The sequence below is a fragment of the Syngnathus acus genome, chromosome 3 (genome assembly GCF_901709675.1).
Source record: "Syngnathus acus chromosome 3, fSynAcu1.2, whole genome shotgun sequence".
Lineage (NCBI taxonomy): Eukaryota > Metazoa > Chordata > Actinopteri > Syngnathiformes > Syngnathidae > Syngnathus > Syngnathus acus.
Genome location: NC_051089.1, coordinates 4142072 through 4161187, shown reverse-complemented (window position 1 = coordinate 4161187; position 19116 = coordinate 4142072). Strand labels below are relative to the sequence as shown.

Here is a 19116-nt window from a genome sequence, read left to right as displayed (position 1 = left end):
AAAATAAAAAAAAATAGGGGCCACTACGACTATTTACACAATTTACAACAAATTTTAAGAACCATGATAAATTTGTATTGACAGATTTTCGCTTAAAATTATTTTAATTTTCTAAGTATGGAAGGCGCAAATGAAGAAGACACACTCAGCAATACAGTACATCCTTTTATTATCGCAAATATACCAGAAAAGTTAAATGAAGACACTGCAAAATGAACACATGCCCTTGAATACCACAGTCTAATTGTTTTTAAACACTTTAAATAATATACATTATTATCATTAGTATTAATATTATTATTACAGCCTTTAAAACGCTTCAGTCTGTATGTACACAATGTGATGCTTGGAATTCTTTTTTTGTCCTTATTTTTTCAAGAGTAAAAACATGAATCCGAATAATTGGGTCTGCCAAGCACTGGCCCATGACTTCATGTGGTTCTAACTATTCCAAGGGGTGCGAGTAGGTGCTTTTATTGCTGCCAAAACAAATAAATAACACCCCACGGAGAGGAAAACAGCATCCTTAAAATTGAACCCAGGAAAAAGTCATCTTTTTGGAGTCTTCATTTCCACTGGCGCCAGAGCCCAACACGCTGAGCTCCAAAGTCCCGGTGAAAAGTGTGCTTCCATTGTAAGAGTGCCCCGTGTGGAGAAGAGCCAGTACTGCTTGGTTGGGACTGTGGGTGGCCCACACAAAAAAAGAAAAAGTATCCACAAACATCCAATCCTTCCCATCAGTGTGTGTGAAAAGCAACAAAGAGCATGTGGAACATGACACACAGGCCCCGCGCTTTGATGGAGAGAAAACACGGCCCGCCCACGACCGCTTCTTTGTGGAGAGCGTAACTGCACCGAAAAAGAAAAAAATAATTCAACAAGACGGAAAGTTGGTGGCTGTCAGTCGTTTAAGCAGCGAGAGACCCGCCAGGGGGACAAAAGAGCATTAGAGCCAGCATTGCACACACCCTTTTGGATTTTATTTTATTTTTTAACACGCTGTTGAGAAAAAAAAATCTTTGTACAATCAATAAAATACGCACCCTGTTAGCTTTGGTACCTGCAAAATGACTTGAGGAGGCAATGCTCAGTTGTCCACACTAACACAGGTAGTTAGTTTTTTTTCTTTTGTTTATGAAATTAATTAATTTCATATTAACATTTTTTAACTGATATTTTATTAGAATATGGATTTATTATGGATTTATGTATATATTTCCTCATTGTTTTTTTGTTTTACTTAAAATGAAAAAAAAAATGGAAGCATTCATGCTTTTCATTCGGTGATAACGTATTTTTGTTGGTGCAAAAAAGTTATTTTTTTAAGCAATTGGTTGGATTTTGGTAGGAAAAAATAAAAATACTACGAGTATAGGACCAAAAAAAATCCCTATGTATATGTAGACATGTCTGGATGACAACATGGGCAGTGATTAAGTGCAAAAAAACAAAAACATTTAGAGTACACCTCTTGTTTGATGAGACATACTGGTAAACTATTGGTGCCTTTTTTTTTTTCCCACATTCATCAAAACTGCGACTTAAAGTCTTCTGGAGATATGTTGAACGAAAACATTTGGGTGTCAAAACTCAAAAGAACCAAAAAAGCAACCCTATCGAGAATCCACTGGCGGCCGCTCCCTTCCAACAAGCTCGAATAGTGTCCATCCTTCATATTGGAGAAAGGAGACGAAGACTGGGATGGTGTCCGTCCTCTTCCGATTAAAAAAAAAAAAAACACTCCCAAAAAGATGTGTGGCGGTGGCTCCGGTGGTCCTAATAGTTCAAGTAAGCTGCTCGCGTTTGTTTGCTCTTTGGCCGGAATTCCAAACCTTTTTTTTTTTTCAAATTTACGTCTACATTCCCCACAGAGGGTTAGACGAGCCTCTGTTAGCCTGGGCCTTCGTGGATGAAGGTCTGCGGAGGGGGACTTTCTCCCAGGCGGTCCCGTCCCCGTAGCTCTAGTCCAGAGGTTCCTGTTTTATCCTGATGGGCGTGTTGATGGAGAGACACCGCCGGTCCTCGCGGCACAACACGTACTCGCTGAACTGCGACGAGTCCACGCCGCCGCCGCAGGACGCCGCCACGCTGAAGCCTTTCTGGAAGAGACGCTCCAGGACCTGCGTGCGCAACCAAGACAGTCAATAACAGCCTTTACGGCAGATCAGGACACGTGTGTAAATTGGATTCATTCAAGACACCCCGCAGCCCTCCTGAATCCATTTGTGTTTTAGTAAAAAAAAATAAAATACAGCAAAGGGGGCGTGGCCTAACGAGTGACATCACTTTGGGCTCCTTGCGAGTGCATTCATTTTATAGTCATGTGCTTGAGTGATTCGATGCCGTCTGCGTTTCACGTTGGCTCAAACTAGCAGTCGAAGCGGGAAGTTACGCGCATCCTTATTCCCGACACGTGCCCAACCGCCCACCCCCCCAACGGCGGCTTACTCGTCTCACCCCGACCTCCTCATTACTCAAATTAGGAGCTTCAGTAATCACCTCACCGCGTTCGCCCCACCAACGCACCTCGCCTCGCACTCTACGCAACCCTTTGAGCTCGTGGCCTCGCTGCGCCCGGCCAATCGGGCGCCGGCCGGTGTCATGAATAGTGTAAGCGGCGTGATGTCGGTCAGCCTCACTTTGTGAATTGAGATGCCCGCCTTAATGACACTCAGATCATGTTTGGACTGATCTAGAATGGTTGTAAGTAATCTTGGAAAAATATCTGGCAGACTTTGGGAAATACGTTGATCATTAACGCAGTGTTAACCCAACATGTCCGCCATTTTAGGGTGTTGGGTTGTCACGGCAACAAAAGAAACCCCCTAAAGTCAACTCAGGGGCCAGACATTCAATTGTGGTTCACCTTTTGAAACTACTTTCACTGCTTTAATATGAAATAAAAACCGGAAACAGACAAAAACCGAACAAACATATTTGTCAATACACACACGAGTGTTGCGAAACAGAAGGGACAGCGGACAGTTGATGGTCGCGATGGCTAATTAAGAGACCTGCCACCATTTTATGTATTTTCTAAATCCATGACAGGCAAACGATTATGGAAATGATATTACATTGGCTTCTTTCATGGTTGCATCACATTGCATTTCTTCTCCCTCCGCGCGTCACCCTTTTCGCACATGAGGGACTCTCGCTCGTCTTAGGGCCCGATCAATGAAGATAGTGTGGGAAGTTTGAGCGCAAATCCGTGGCAAGACTTGAGGATGTTATACATCCCAACACTTAAGGATATTCTGCTTTTCAAAGCGGCGCATCCGTGCCACGGGAGGATGAGGTTTAAACATTCATCCCTGATTGGCTCCAAGAGCTCATATGTCGGTTCTCCTTGTCAAACTGCTTTTTTGGGGTAAGGGGTCAGCACAAGGCGGGGTTAAATCCCTGGAAGTTTCGACGTTATGATATTCAAAGCGATTTAGTTTTGCCGTAACGTGGCTTTTCATTGGTTCCTCTTCCATCCCAGTATAGAAGTTTTTAAAACGCAGCAAAGTTCATAAAGGCTTTTCGTCCTCAGCGATTTCTACACATCAACCGCTTATTCCCAGCCACCCGCCCCGAAGCCACCTCGCTGAGCTGTCACTCAAACTCAGGGTCGCCGTGGGAACGAGGAATACTAAGCTCTTCTAACCTCTCAGCGTTGTATATGTGTATTTCTAACGTAGCAATCAAAGACTGGAAAACAGAGCGCCATGTAAAATTGATGGCCACCAGAGTACACACGCACGTCTGGGCAGAGGGTTGATTGAAACATTGTTGCCTGGGATTTATCACATTTGACGTCTTACAGAGCTGGGCGTTCCGTCCCACCGACGGAATAGTCTGTCCGTCCATCCGTCACTGACACGCACCCGTTTTGCAGACAAAGTATGGTCGATACATTAGGAATAATGACGGATTGACGATGACGGACGCTTGTCCATGGGCCAATGGCATACCGGAAAAATTGAGTCTCAGTCTTGAAGCACATCACTGAGTAGCTGTAAACCTGAAGTTATTTAGGTGTGTTGGCTAAGACGGGAATGCAGCTGCAACTCAACCATCACCCTGCCCTCCAGCTTGCCCTCCGGTGAAAAATACTTTGCAGGGTTCAAGAAGGGCATGTCCACACACCGTCTGCATGCGTAGCTAGCTAGCTACCTGGATAGATAGATAGATAGATAGATAGATAGATAGATAGATAGATAGATAGATAGATAGATAGATAGATAGATAGATAGATAGATAGATAGATAGATAGATAGATAGATAGATAGATAGATAGATAGATAGATAGATAGATAGATAGATAGATAGATAGATAGATAGATAGATAGATAGATAGCTCGATGATAGATAGATAGATAGATAGATAGATAGATAGATAGATAGATAGATAGATAGATAGATAGATAGATAGATAGATAGATAGATAGATCAAGAAGCAATTTTTTATGTGTGTTGGTGTGAGGATTTGTCTGAGCGCTATTTCAGATTGATGGACTTGTAGTGTGTGTAGTGTGACATGTCAAAGGGTGTTGCGGCGAGTTGCGTTGGTCGGGGCGGTGGCAGGGGAGGGGACAAGGGCGCCTTCGCCGCAACTGTCACATTGATGAAGGACGGATTGGCTGTGCTCTGATGTGAGCGCTTCATCACTGTGATGGATGGGCCATTTTGTGTGCGTGTGTGTGTGTGTGTGTGTGTGTGTGTTTGTAAGTCTGCCTGAATGTTTTTCCTCCGTTAAGCGCCTTTGCTGTTCTGTGTTTTTCCTCCCACACTGGAACGACATCAGAGTGCAGGTGGTTTGCATTATTCCGTCGAAATTCCGCTCATGACTTGACGGAGAATCACGAGCCAAAGGCGCAGCGCTTCACTCCCATCAGGAGACGACAAGCGTTGACTAGACACAGAATTTTCGGTATTACATCGAAAACAACATCATGTTGGGAGATTTTTTAAAAAGTCATGATACTAGGAGAAAAAAAAAAAAGTTTGACATTCTACGAGAATACAGTCAGGATATTATTTGATGAAGTCGTTTTGAAGAAAATTGTAAAATGTGTTAAGCGGTACCACATTTGTAAAAATAACTGCGTTGGCGGGACGAACCGCATGAGGTGATCGAATCCAAACGCTTTACCGTCTCTCTACTGCAATTATGACCTGCATCAAAGAAACACCACAATTTCCCAAACCACTAATTCCTTAGCCAGATGTTTGGATCTCCAATCTCCCCAAATTTGCCATCTTTCCTGTCAAGACACCAGAAACACTTTGTTCCAGACAGCAACCCCCCAACCCCCTCCCCTGTGGGCAGGGCGCGGTTGCGTGCCTTGCCCTGGGTGGGGGGTCCGGCACTGTAATCAGATGACAAACATATTGTCTGCCGGCTAAGACCGGGATTACTTGGCTAACCTTCTCATAGCCCGTGGGAACAATGTTTGGAAAGATCTCCCCTTACACTGAAACCTACTGTGTATCTTTGACTCCTTGAGGCCAAAGCCGTGACTTGGCCTTACTGTGTGTTTATTTGCCAGCGTAAATAAAATGGAACCTAAATGTGCCTTCTTCGGAGGAGTCAGCAAAAAATGTTTACATTCAAGTGTTGTAAATGTTTAAAAGAATAAAAATGAAATAAAATAATAGCAAATCCTTATCTGCATACTTGAGAGCTGAATATAAAATTAAAAACATATATATATATATATAATTATATATATTTTAGACAAACCCCTCATTACTACCTGATGCCTCAACGTAATCCAACTTGTTAGATCAAACGAGCTTCTCAGCATTAGTGTCTTTTTACGGGAATTTTATCCTCGTTCGCCGCATCTACAAAGCTACAAGCCCTTTTCAAAGCGCCATTGCTGTAATCACGCTGGCTGGTAAACAGAGTGGGGAAATGTTGTGTTAGTTGATGCCGCCAATTAATTATATTGCAAGTCATTTAAAAATCTATAAAAGAAGTATAAACCGGTTGAGGCTGTTTGAGAAATTGTAAGTATGGTATTAAAAAATGCAATACGTGTATTTCAATGGCCTTGGGCGTTGTTATATTGGAGCCTTTTTTTTAAATTATTTTAAAAAAGGAGCTCTGTCTTAAAAAGGAGTAAAGTGTAAATTATGCATATCATTCCTCCCCTGCACCAACCAACCCCCCTCTTCCTCCTTCAGCCTTTTGCTGGTTTTTTTTCCTCCAGAGGAAACATGGCCGCAGTCCACGCGTGCTTTGTCCCGCTCGTTCCGTTCTCCTTCCCTGGAGGTGGTGGAGTGAGCGAGGTGGGAAGGGGAGGTGGAGGTGTCAGAGTGTTGCCTGGGAGAGGCTCTCTTTGGGTGCTGGAGGCGCCCAAAGGAGCCTTGTGCGTGTGGGTGTGTGCGTGTATGTGTGAGTGTGTTGCATGGAGCCTGTGGTGTGAGGCTAATATTTTGCTCTGCGGGCAACACAACTGGAAAATGACTCCCTCCCCACCCAAACTTGCTACTGTGAGTACACTGAAATGGATTTCATGGACGGGGGACTGTGGCCTGACTAACTCCAGTCGTATTCTTGGAATTGCTTTTACAAAATGTTTTGAATTAAAGTATTTTGCGGATTCTATATATATGCTGAAATCCTGTAGCATAGTTGCTGACACGATAATTTGACCATGTGCCACATGGATAAATCTGCAAATATTAATTGAGGGTGTGATTAGGTGGCTCAGCCATGAAGTGCTGCTTGCACGAGTGAAAATGGGTTCATACTGTCTTGTTTGGACTTGATTTTTTTTTTTAGATTCTAGTCTCAAGAAGTATACTTGGGTCGTCATGGTAACGAAAGCTGTTGGTGAGTTTTGGAGAGGGGGGTGAAACCTAACTCATTCACTGCCAATATCTTTGACGTCTATAACCGTCAATGGCACTGAATGAGTTAACTGAACGTAATTTACTGAGGAGAAACTCGCATTACCTGAACAGAGTTGAGCCTGCAGTAGCCGTTGAAGGGGAAGCGGATGACGTGGGTGGGGTCCTGGTTCCACCCGGCGTTGACCGAGTTGCACATGACGTCTCCCGTCTCCGGGAAGATCTCCTCGATGAGGACTTTCTCGCCGCTCAGAGTGATTCGCTCGCCCAGGTCGGGCGCGACGCGCACCACCAGGCAGTCGCAGGGCTGCGCCATGCGCCGCTGCTCGCGCTCCTGCTTCCAGCGCTCGAGCTCCTTGATCATGGGCGTCAGCTGGTAGTAGCGTGCCTCCTCGTACAGCAGCTGGAAGTCCTGCGGAGGCGGAGGCGACGGCGGCGGCGAAACAAGTCAGGTCACTTCATTAGGTACACTTGCACAATGTCATGAGATCAAAATATATTCCTGAAAATACTTCCATAAAGTTTGCTGCAACCTTGATATGTCAGCATCCAATAAAATAAATGAAGCGGTTGCCCTTTTACCTGAGGTGACCAGGTGACTATCGCTAAGTAAAAATTCTGTAAGAATTTCTCCACTTTTATCTGAAACGTAAATTTAAAAAAAATTTTTGGACATCCATTGTCTCCGGGCAATATCTTTTGTTTCTCTAAAACATCAAGAAACGAAAAATATGAGATAATATTCAAGTCAAAATGTCCAACCAAAACAAAGCAATAAGCAGGTGGCATCTCTCATGCACGTTATCCTTTTAGCCTTTAGCATGTTTCAAACTCCATCAAGGCCATCACGGTGCATCACGCATGCAGACAAGTTTTGCAGCAGATTGCCTTCCTCCATTCCCCCGGCGGGTATCGCTCGCCAGGGGCGCTTTGCCCCTGCGCATTTGCCTCTAATTTCCCACTAGAGCAGATGGCGCCATCATTCAACGAGAAGAGAAGGGATGCGTAAGGTTTTTTGCGTCGAAAGCAGATGGAAGGTGTGGAGGAGGCGATGTGAGTGAGGGCAGTCATCAGACGGGAGGGGGTGAGGGGGGGGGATGTTTTAATGTATGCCCAATGTATGTTAATGAGGTTGAAATCCTATTATGAGCAGATTTTAATTAGGTTAAACCTAGATCCTGCTGCTAAACAATTAGTAATTAATACGTATGTTTTCGGATTAGCCGGGACTGAGACTGACAGCTTCATTCGCTCTTTTTAAAATCAACCACTAATGGACGTTCATGTTGCTACACTGCTAGCTAGCTAGCTATCTAGCTAGGTATCTAGCTAGCTTTTCATGTTACTATGACTTAAAAAAATAATAATTCTCGTAATACCACAACTTTCTTTCCCCAAACAATATGATCAACAAAAAAAATGTAAATATATATAAAAATAAATATAGACATCTTATTCCTGAAATTGTTTTGGGTTAAAAATATTTTTTATTTTTATTTTTCCCCCCCAAAAAATATGGCACTATTCTCGTAATTGTTTTCTCGATAAAATGTAACGCATATATCCTTCCGCCCTGATACTTCTTGATAATATCTTCGTATAAGACCAGTAAATGGCACAAAAAATCCCAAATCAAGTGATTGTCTTCCCGCAACTGCCAAAAAGCTGCACTAAGACGCTTCCCCTTCAGGCAGCTCTCCGTTTCAAAGTGCCTCATCTGTCCCAGCTCTGAAGCCAGTGGATGGATGTGTTTTTAACGGGGGGGGGGGGTCTGTCTGCGAGGCACTTTAGTCATCCCCATTCCAGCACAAAACAACAGAATCATCTGCAGCGCCAACGTGAGGATGAGGAGAAAAAGACGGCGGCCGGCAGCGGCTTCGTCCGTCCGGGCGGGCCGCCGCAAGCCCTACCAGACAACTTCATTCCCGAAAAAAAAAAAGTCGGACAGACAGCCCTTTTTGAGCTTCAGAATAATGGCCGACCTGATTGGCCGGCGGCAAGGCGACATCTCAGAGGGAGGAAGAAGAGGAAGATGATAAAAATAGTCTCTCGGAGGAGGACAGATAGAGTGGCCGCTTGTCTCGAGCAAATTATTAGACACAGAAGCGGATTTGAACATCGTACGTAATCGTGAATCGGCATTTTGACACGTGTAGTCAAACAGCAAAACAAATCTCGCTGTTTTTTTACCCCCACTTTTGTTAATGGTTTACGGCTGAAAATTCGAATTACCCTTTGACCGACTACGCTTGTGCTTTTTGACACTATGTCATAACATATGACAATTATTATGATGCAAGTGTGTGGAAATGTTTTAGCGCAAAAATTAGGCCAGTAGCACGGTGACTTGCAAAATATCCAATCCAAGTGAAATACCAGTGAAACATTTAAAATACGAATGCGTGACTTCCACATGATAAAAGTACAAATAATGGAATTGTGTCTAAGTATCGTTGATTCATCGAGCTAACAGTGTTGCTTACTCCTGTGGGATTAATTGTGCGTTGAATAACAAGGCTGGTTATTAATAGCGAATATTTTTTTGTTCCGGCAACGTCGGCCGAAGTCTTTCTTTTTGCTATTCTGCTCAGACTTTCACATTGATTTAACAAAACACACAAGGCTGCGTCTGCCAGCAGCAGAACAGACCCAAGCCTGAGGCGACGGCAAGCCTGATTGTGTTCAGATAAGGACATGCTCAATTTTGCCTTGCACTATTTGCATTTTTTTTTTTCTTGCTCATCCAGCCTTTTGCTGAGGCTTCACGCAAATTGAAAGGTATGCAGATCAACACAAGCTTATGCGAGGGGATTGTAATGAGTGGAAACAATGAAGTCGGACATATTCTCCTCCAGCGCGGTCGCCTGATTGGACTGTCAAGATTTCACAGAAGGCGAAGGGAAAGCATGAATAAAAAAAGCGGAAAACTAATCGCTACTGAGTCAGATCGTCGTTTGCCAAAACGTGTGCGGCTTTCATGTCATGTTCTGTTCTTTGAGGCTTGGATCTGGTTCAGACTCTCTGTGCCCCCCCCCAAGAACCACCCCCCAGGCTCCGAGGGCTCGCTCGAGTCGCCGCGTTCCCTCGGAATGATGTACAAGGAGTCCGTGTGGAAAGGTCATTTAAGTTAAAGTGGATTACAGTGATGAGAAGAAGAATAAACAATATCGCGCAATAATCTTTCAACAGGAAGCAGCCTTGGATGAAATAAACATCGGAACAGAGCCTTGAATGGCAATGTTGAGTCATACATATTTTGGCTAACTGGCTGAAGTTGCCGTCAATTTCATTTAAATCAGATTTGTTTTACCAGTGGATTAAGCTTTCTGTATTATTTGTCTTTGCAAGCGCGCAATCTCATTAGTAAACAAATGATTTTTTTTCTTGACAGCAAGCTAGCATCATGGAAAAAGTAGCTTCTGAGAAATTAGCTGGGAACTTGCTACAAAAACATTTTCCCGGCTAACTGTAACCAAGAATGTTTTTGTAAGACATCTGGTAGCTACTGAAGAGGAGCAGTTTTTATTTGACACAATTTAGTTAACTGTCCTAGTTAATAGAAAATGTTCAAATTGTGCAACACGCAAATGAAATAAGGGGGGGGGTTGCTAAATTCAAGACGAATAGCGGAAAAAGCTCTGATAAGCTAGGGGCTAACTTGTTCCATGCACTGCCGCAAATAGCAAAAAGCGGGTAAAATCAATAATATACTGAGTTAGTGTCTAAAACTATCCATTTTCTATATTTTAGTCAAATGTCTTGTGTCGAACTTTACCTGTAAAAACAATCAAAAACGGAAACGAAACTAGCTTCATGTAAGGACGAGCAAAAAATTGACATATGCTAATGGCTAAAGTGCTAAACATGTTTTAAAGGGAATGCAAGGAGTCGTTTCTTTTCCGGCGAAACAAGTCGGCCTTGAGTGTTTTTGTTTTTAAGCAAACACTACCAAAAAAATGTAATAATACATTTTCCTTTTTTTGAATGCCGACATTGATACCTTTGATTTTCTGGCTGTGGTGACAACACTCACCTTAAAGTCTTCAGGAAGCAACAACTTGCTGGTCCTGAGGAAGCTGAGTATGTAGCGGAATATCTCGCCGTCGCGATCTATGAAGTAGTGCTGCTTCAAGCTGTCCAGCACGATGGGCTCGGTGCCGTTGAACAGGCGACTAATTCTGCAAATTGACACGAGAGACACACACGAAAAAACACACACTTAATGAAATGAGCCTAACTCCACTCGGATGCATGAAACAATTACCCTCCATTTATTTTTCAATTTTATTAGCTGCCAGCCTGGAATGCTTTTTTTTTTTTTTTTTTTTAAACAAGGAGCTCAAGGCAGCATCCCTCCGCTGTAGACTCGTTTGAAGTGTCCCACTGTGGACAGATTGCACACTCGCCGCATGTACTTACAAAAATTAATGGCGTGAATGCGGCATTTTGCCGCCTTGATTCCACCTGTTACTCGACGGCAGATGAAACTGAAGCGGGAAATGAAAATGTTGACATTATGTTCCGGATGAAAGTTTTGATGGAGAGTTTCAAATAACTAAGTAGGACGGTAACTAATATTCGAGGTACTTCCTATTTAGAAGGTTGTGCAGAATGGAAAATGTTTTTTTTTTTTTTTTAAATAATTACCTCCATCAGGTAGTTTTTGGCTACAGTGATTTTTGTGTGCGTTGACATATTGAGATATAATGACATTTTATTTTGTATTCATCTTAAGGACACAATTCAAGCGTAGAGTATGAAGGTGTTCCCTACTGAGTGCCACTCCATTTAATTTTTGTGAATATTTAACATGTGCTTTCCCTCAATAATTAAAACCACTTCTCATGTTGGGCTCGGGGCTGCTGTTTTTCCTAATGCTTCATCTTGTTATTGCCACACTAAATGTGCTTTATTTTAGTACAATAGCGAGTTGTGCGTACTGGCAAGACAATTGGCACTTTCCATCATTTTCGGAGCAAAACAACTGTCAGCTAAGCTTTGTGGTGTTCATTTTGTTTTTTCATTGTAGCTTGGCCTCCCGCATTGGGGGACAAAAGATAATTGAGTTGACCCTTACGCCGGATTTGGAAACATCTAAGGAACTCTTTTGACTGAAACGCCAAGTGGTAAAAAAGCGTTTGTATCACGTGTCAAGTGACCCCAACGATTGCCCTTCTTCTCTTTGATAGAGTGAGGAAGCAAAAGATGACTACTTCTCCCCCTGCTTCCTTCCTTCCTTTCTTTCTCCTCTCCTTTCTTTCTTCCGTCTCCATCCCTCGCTCGCTTTTCTCTCTGGAAATCGATGCAAAATGCTTTATAAAAAACCAATACTCATCTCCCTGTTTGGCCCCGGGTGTTCCTTTCTCATATGGTCTTGCAATTCTTCCAGCTAGAATTTCACCATACGCCTGCGGGCTAACTCTGTTTTTCATCTCCACTTTTTTAAAAAGCAATTAAAATGCTGCCTGTTTTTCTTTTTCTTTGCAGCCCACCATCACCCGCCTCCTTTCTCCTCATCCTCCTCCCCTTCCTCCCCTGCTCACTCACTTCACTCACTCTTTCACGCTCGCTCGCTTTCTGTCTCTGCCGGCCTTCTCGTGTTTTTGGCCTTTTCTGTTCAATTGCTTGCCAGGTTTAACAGGTAGTTTGATGCTCGTAAGGAAAAAAAGTTTTGAACTCAATGAAAATATGCAGTTGGAGCCCTCTTGGGAAATTCAAACATGTAAGGCTAACTTATACAAATATTTCTTCTTCTTCTTTGTATTATGCCCTGTGACGTCGTGCTGCCTCTCACGGGTCAGTCTCGGTACTACACCAGACAAGCCAAGTTTAAAATAAGACGGGTTAGCGCTAGCATTGATGTTAACATTCCGAGTTGTGTGTATGTGAAGTTCTCGTGCTAGCGCTGCTAAAATGATAGCACGATGTTTACTCCTAGATTTGTTGTATATATATTTTAGCCTTCGATTATGCTTTATAAGTGTCCATTCGTATGCATCACAATGACTTGATCCCTGGAGGGGGGAAAAGAAGCCCAATTATTCCCTACTGATATTTCAAGGGCTAGTATTTTAACATATTCACATTGTTATTTAGATTTAGGCCAAGAGGGGCCTTACAAGGGGGGGGAATCCTGGGGCTATTTTTAAAAAATGTTTTTTCATGGAGAAAACATACTAGCAGTAAAGCAGTACGGTTCCATGTTAATTAAAAAGCAGAAAAATAATATAAGTTGCTGTTATGAGTCACCAAATGTAGTTTTGAGGTCCAAATAACTGAAAAGTATTTGATGAGTCTGTTAAGAAAAAAAATTCTCATTTAACAACATATGACATTTAAAATTGTCAGGCCTGGTTTTTGTAACTTGCATAAAAACTTGTTACAGCATAGCTTTGTAAAAAGATTATTTAATCTTCCAAGAATAAGGCTATCACATAAAACGACTGTTTGTTTTCTTCACATTCCGAATAGTTTCCTTGTCTGTTTGGAGCATTTACCCCGAATTCCCTCAGCTTCTGTTCAAGTGAGAACTCTACAGAGTGCGCCATCAATGTTTCATGGCCACTGTCCCTTAATATGGCCTGGCGCTGAGGAAGACGGATAGCCGCACATTAGTTACTAGACTAACTTTCTCTTGGCACACTGCATTATTCAGCCAGCGATCTATTAAAAGTCACCATCAACTGGAAACGCCTTAAACACTCTCTCGCCACTCCCCGACCGCCTCCGACCAAGACCGGACGTGCGTGGCGTTGGCGGGATCCCGCCACAGTGTAATTGTTTTGCTTTCTGCTGTCAGCCATTATCCTAATTCACATAAAGGGGGGGGAGGCAAGAGAAGGTGGAGGGGAGGGGCGGGAGAGAGGGGGGGGGGCGCCTTCCACTGGCTCCGGCGGAAAGCAGGGCCCCGAGGCCAAGTGTGCTCTGAGGAGGCTGGGAAAAGCGAGAGACAACAGTGAGCGTATGTGTGTGTGCGTGATCCCGGGTGAGAAAGAAACTGAAAGAGACGGGCCGAGCGAGCAGAGGAACGTGTGTGAAGAAGAGAGAGAGAGAGAGAGAGAGAGAGAAAGGGAGCACTCAAAGCAACGCTCACGCTCGTATCTTGGCCTTCGCTCGTGTAACCATCACAATGCTCTGACATGACTCTATATGTGTGTTTTCTGTTTGCTTGCTTGCCCGTCAAAAAAAAAAAAAAAAGTCTCCGCATTGCCGATGAAAGCAAGTGTCGTATTCAAACACAACGCTTAGGAGATTGTTTACACGAGCATGACCTAGAAAAATGAGGAAAAGTTTTATCTATAAATGAGCAAAAGTTGTTGAGATGACTTGGAAAAAAAACTGAAAAGCGTGTAGTATGCATGCCAGGCCAGTAGTGGGCAGTGTAACAAAGAAACTTTATGCACGCCAGCCACCTAACATCACTTTGTTTTATAACTTTGGCCTACAAGTGATTTAGTAAAGACATATTTACTGTTATTTTGACTTTACTATACTGTACAAATATATATCCGGATATAAATTGATTTTTGTGGAAAATGTACATTGAAAGTTAACCAGCGATTTTTGAAAAATATTTGAATGTTTGTCACCCAAATGCTTGTCAATGGGCGTTAATTGTACGGAGATTTTCATTTTTCAGAGGCGGGGTCAACTCAGCTCAACCAGTATCGTACCATAAATTTTAGATACCAAAAATGACACAATAGCTTTTTTTTTGAATGAACACATTGAAAATGAGCTTTCATTAACCTGTTTTTCCACCTAAATAAATATTTAAAAGATCTTTTGTTAAGCACAAGATCTCCGTAACATCTTAAATGGCAACAACAATCGTCAGTCAGCATGTGAGATGATCTTTTTATTTTGCGCCTTTAACATAAAAATGAGGAGCTGTCTGGGGATTTCCTGTCAGCTGACTGCACTCATATCAAGTCTTTTATTATCAGGGGATTAGGCGGATTGTTTCCTGTAGCCAATTTGGCACATTTTCTAACAAGCCGCCCGGTGTGTGTTTACCTTAACTCGCATGGGATTATGACGGCTGACATTGAAGACTGTGTGAAGAAAAAGCTACGTAGCATTTTGGATTTTAGCCTTATTGCGGAGTAAATGTGTAAAGAGGGAAAATCTCGTGTGGAATTTTAATACAATCCAATCAGAAGTAGATTTACAAATATAATGGTGACATGAAAAAAAAAGTATGAATTCACTTGTCCATTTTCTCTTGTTGTTGACAAACAGTAAGTGAACTGTGACACAACACAACACGGCATTTTACTTTTTGGAAAGTGTGACAGTTTGATCCAAACAAAGATATTCACTTAATATCTCTCTCTATTGAGCATTATATTTGTAATTCGACTACATACAATGCCGGTTCTTTTACAAACTGTGAAGGTCATATTTTTTCCACTACGTTATTACACACAAGAACATCTTTTTACAGATAAAAACATCAGTCTCTTAAACTCTGTTGTAACTTTCTACGCTAGAGGCAGCAGGAGCTTAAGAATGAACCTTTTCATTGTTTTTATAAAAGACTGCCTTAGATCACTCTCAAAAAAATTGAGAATGTGGTACGATTGCAATTCAATGTAAGATGCGGGCAAATAATTCATGAAAGTTACTGCTCTCAAAAGTTAACCAAAGCGTCTTGGGCGATGACAGAGTAGTTTATTTGCCGAAGCACAGTGGATTTAAAATAAACAAAGAGGATTCACCAAAAAATACCAATTTGACAACAGGTGAAGACAATCAAAAAGGTTCTTTACCTGGAATCGGGGTATTTGGTGAGGGTAGCCAGACTGCTGGTGTACATGTGCCCGCCCACGTCGATGTGCACGGGCGCGTTGGCTTTGGTGAGCTGCGCCGGCAGAGGGATGCCCTGGGCGGCCAGGGGGGAGACCGGAGACCGGGTCAGAGAGAGCCGCGACATGCTTCGCCCCTCCTGGAAGCAAGTGTACAAAAAAGCCATTGGAGGAGATGGAAGGGGAAGAGGAGGAAGATACATAGATGAGTGGAGAAAGAGTGATCCTACAGTGGCCCTTAAAAATATCAAGACGAGAGATATCCTTCCTGATCAGATCATTTCCATGACTGCCTGGTCGCGTCGCCCTCGCTCGCCGTATTACTACACCGCGGCGCCTCTAATTAAGTACGTTTGCATCTTTTGGCTCAGCACCGCGGGCGGGGATAGGAGGAGGAGGAGGATGCTTATTAGAGAGAGAGAGACAGACAGATAGATAGACAAGCGAGAGAGAGAGAGAGAGAGAGAGGGAGGGAGGGATGCTAGGTGTCAGCCTCTAGGGGAATAAAACAAACTGCTGCTGCAATATTCTAATTAAAGGTCGCATTATGGGGGAGATGTGATGCACCCAGACACACCAGTGTGGGAGTGAAAAGGGGAGGGGAGGGGCGGGGGTCCTCCACTTGCACAAAAAAAAATTGTGATCAGAGCAATATCGGAAAGGGGAAGAAATGAACTGTTTGGTACAGCGAGTGGTGATTGCTTAAAAGGAGGTGTTCAAGTTAATGCCACCAGCAAGCAAGCAACACTTCAAATAAATAGCTGCTTTTGGCAAATGAACACAAATACCTTTCACAAATGTAATTATGTGCTAATTATTATTCCGGTCCATTCACCGAAGCAGCTTGTTTGGGAAAATGTTAGAAATGTTTTACATTTAAAAAAAACACATTGCCACCTACCGAAATACAATTGAATTATGATTATTCCGATATGTTACAATGTTGTTGTTTATAACTTGGGCAACTTCCCTCTGCCAAAAACTATTTCACAGCTTATCAATTATTATCTGTCCTTGTTGATTGGCTGCAAAACGTAACACATCGAGACACGTGGTGTCCAGGTTACCAGATTTGGTCGCTCATGGCTTTATAAATACTTTTCACTCCTTCTTTAGCCTCGCTACTGCTAGCTAAATAATGATCCATCCACATGTACAGTAGTTTCTGTCATTTTTGTAAAATAGATAAAGATTCATTATGGTGATTTTATCAAGTGTTGCTATTTAACAGTACAAGGACAGAACAAGAAGGATATTTAGAAGGAAGTGCCGTCTTGTGTAATTTGCTACAACGTAAGCGGATCGTGACCTCAGGTTGGCTGTCAAAACTTAAATTAGTGGGTTGTTCTACCAAAGTGAAGTCTTAACGTGTGCGTAAAAAAGGTCACAGTTTGTGGTCACTTTATAATAGCTGACATGTTGCAGACTTGAAAGCACATTTAAAAGAAAAAGAAAAAAAAAAGCAAGCACGCTGAGATGATTGCATTTGACCCATCACTAACACAACACAATCGATGCACAATTTGAGGGTTTTATGATCTCAAAAAGCTTTCAGTGAATATCTCTGTCTTTTTTTTTTTAATTCCCAGGGTGGTGCCCGCCTCACTTAGAGTATCATGTTGCTCTAATACGATTACACGAGGATGGGATTACGTTCCAAATCCCGGGAAAGGGAGACTTGAGAAATCGGGGGGTGGTGAGGGGGTTCCACAACACCAAAGCTCTCTTACTAAAGAGCAACAAACTACTGTAGCAGCCTTTGCATGAAAATATGTGAATTTGTATTCAACTCTGTTCCCTTAAAGCAAACCTGAGGCTCGCGAGACAAAATTGGTCAATTTGGAGGGATGTCATGGCAAAATGATTGTTGGAAATAAGCGAGAAGGCACACAATTTATGGGCAAAGGGCAATACATGACGTAGCGAGTTGGAGTCCCCAACTTTAGGGGAGGGGGGGGGGGGGGGGGAACCCCTGCCTTAAAACATCTTTCATTAAAGCGCATTTCACTACACTCGCTCGGTGCAGCATGCACACATGCAGAAAGATAGAAATGCTCAGTATGGCGTCTTATTACTATTACTACAGTCTAATTTCCCAGCCGGTCTGACGCCGGTTTAAAAAACGATTCTAATGTGGGAGAAAACAAACGTCGCATTTACCGTTTCGAACATGGTAGGCGGCGAATCCAGATGGGAGTCCGGTGGGTGAAAAGACACCAAAAAAAAAAAAAAAAGCTCAAATATTTGCTTATCGCTCCAGTTAGGAGAGAAGGCAGGAAAAGCACAAATCTTGCGGGGAAATCGCGCACGTAAGAATGCAAAAGTGTGACGCTGCCTCGACCCTGCTTGTCAAGCGAGCGTCCGAAGCCAGCCAGAAAGAAAGACGCGCACACACGAGGCGTCCTTGCTTACCTTGAACATCGATGAGATGAGCTTGCTTCCTTCCTTCCCCCCGTCTTAGTCCACCTCCTCCTCCTTTCAATTAAAGTCTTCCTGTCGTTTATTGGGAGAAGAAGAAGAATCCCGAAGAAAAAGACAAGAGGGAGAAAGGGATGATGACGATGAGGACGAAGGAGAAGAATGTCGCTCCGGGCTACCCGAGCGCCTCTGGGCGAGGGATTAGGCTACAATTAGCTCAACTCCTCTCTCTCGCCAAGGCAATTTTCTCAGGCAAAGAAAAGCGTGATATAACCCCCCCTCCTCCTCCTCCTCCTCCTCCTCCTCTCTCTTTCTCTTCACCTCCTCCCCTCTTCGACTCAAAAAAATTACGCCCGCACAGATAGGAAGTTATCCTATATGTTTGGGTGCGCGTGCACGTGTCTGCGCCTTCCCAAGCTTTGGAGAGAAAATAAGAATAGAAATCAACAACAACAAAGAGAGAGCATAAATTCGCCTTTGCTCAAAGTTTAAACAACAAAAAGAGGGAAAACTGATTGCACTAATAGTCCCAGAGGCGATTTGGAGCTTAAAGGCGCTTAGCTCCATCTCCAAAGTTCAAAGAGAGCCAGTCAGCCATTTCTCCTGTGCTCTAATAAAATAAAATAAAAAACGATAAGAACTTGTTGATAAAGTCAGCACAGAGCATCCGAGAATTCCTCCTCTTCCTTCTCCGGCTCTCCGCCTCAATGTCTGGAGTGGATGATGGTGATGATGATGATGTGGTTGTTGTTGCAAAGGGACACACGCACATGCGCACGCACGCACGCACACACACACACACACCCCTCAGGCCATTCAAATCAAATGACGTCCACGGACGTGCATGCACGCCGCAGCAGAAAGCAGCCCTCACAGTCCGCCCGCAGCCAAATGCGCCATTTCAATTATAGCGCAGGGGCTTAGATGGAGATATCTGGCCACAACACACACACGTACACATGCATGCACTTGCACACACACACTCCTCACTGATGCTCAAAATGAAAGCAGACAGCCTCCAGACTTTTGCAAAATGGGATTCACAAGC

At 43.2% G+C, this 19116-nt stretch overlaps 1 protein-coding gene across 4 annotated transcripts; it reads right to left on the bottom strand.

Moving 5' to 3' along the window:
* Positions 1–152: 152 nt before the first annotated feature.
* On the bottom strand, positions 153–18844 carry LOC119121071 (BTB/POZ domain-containing protein kctd15). 4 transcript variants are annotated; one of them, XM_037248464.1, is made up of 5 exons: positions 18063–18844; positions 15615–15790; positions 10877–11021; positions 6950–7255; positions 153–2120 (listed from the first exon to the last, which is right to left on the bottom strand). In XM_037248464.1, exons 1-5 carry the CDS (start codon positions 18069–18071, stop codon positions 1962–1964), a joined length of 795 nt encoding a protein of 264 aa, XP_037104359.1. In that variant the 5' UTR covers positions 18072–18844; the 3' UTR covers positions 153–1961. The 4 variants fall into 4 exon arrangements, with proteins under 4 accessions (XP_037104359.1, XP_037104358.1, XP_037104360.1 ...); XM_037248463.1 differs by lacking the exon at positions 18063–18844 and adding an exon at positions 17811–18055; XM_037248465.1 differs by lacking the exon at positions 18063–18844 and adding an exon at positions 15881–16000.
* Positions 18845–19116: the final 272 nt, after the last annotated feature.

Excerpts from the sequence above, each read along its gene's own strand:
- LOC119121071 (XM_037248462.1), bottom strand. The coding sequence starts at position 15,817 with ATGGCTTTTTTGTACACTTGCTTCCAGGAGGGGCGAAGCATGTCGCGG. Across the intron at positions 7,256-10,876 it reads TGCTTCCTGAAGACTTTAAG|GACTTCCAGCTGCTGTACGA; the intron begins GTGAGTGTTGTC and ends CCGCCTCCGCAG. Across the intron at positions 2,121-6,949 it reads GCAGGCTCAACTCTGTTCAG|GTCCTGGAGCGTCTCTTCCA; the intron begins GTAATGCGAGTT and ends TTGCGCACGCAG.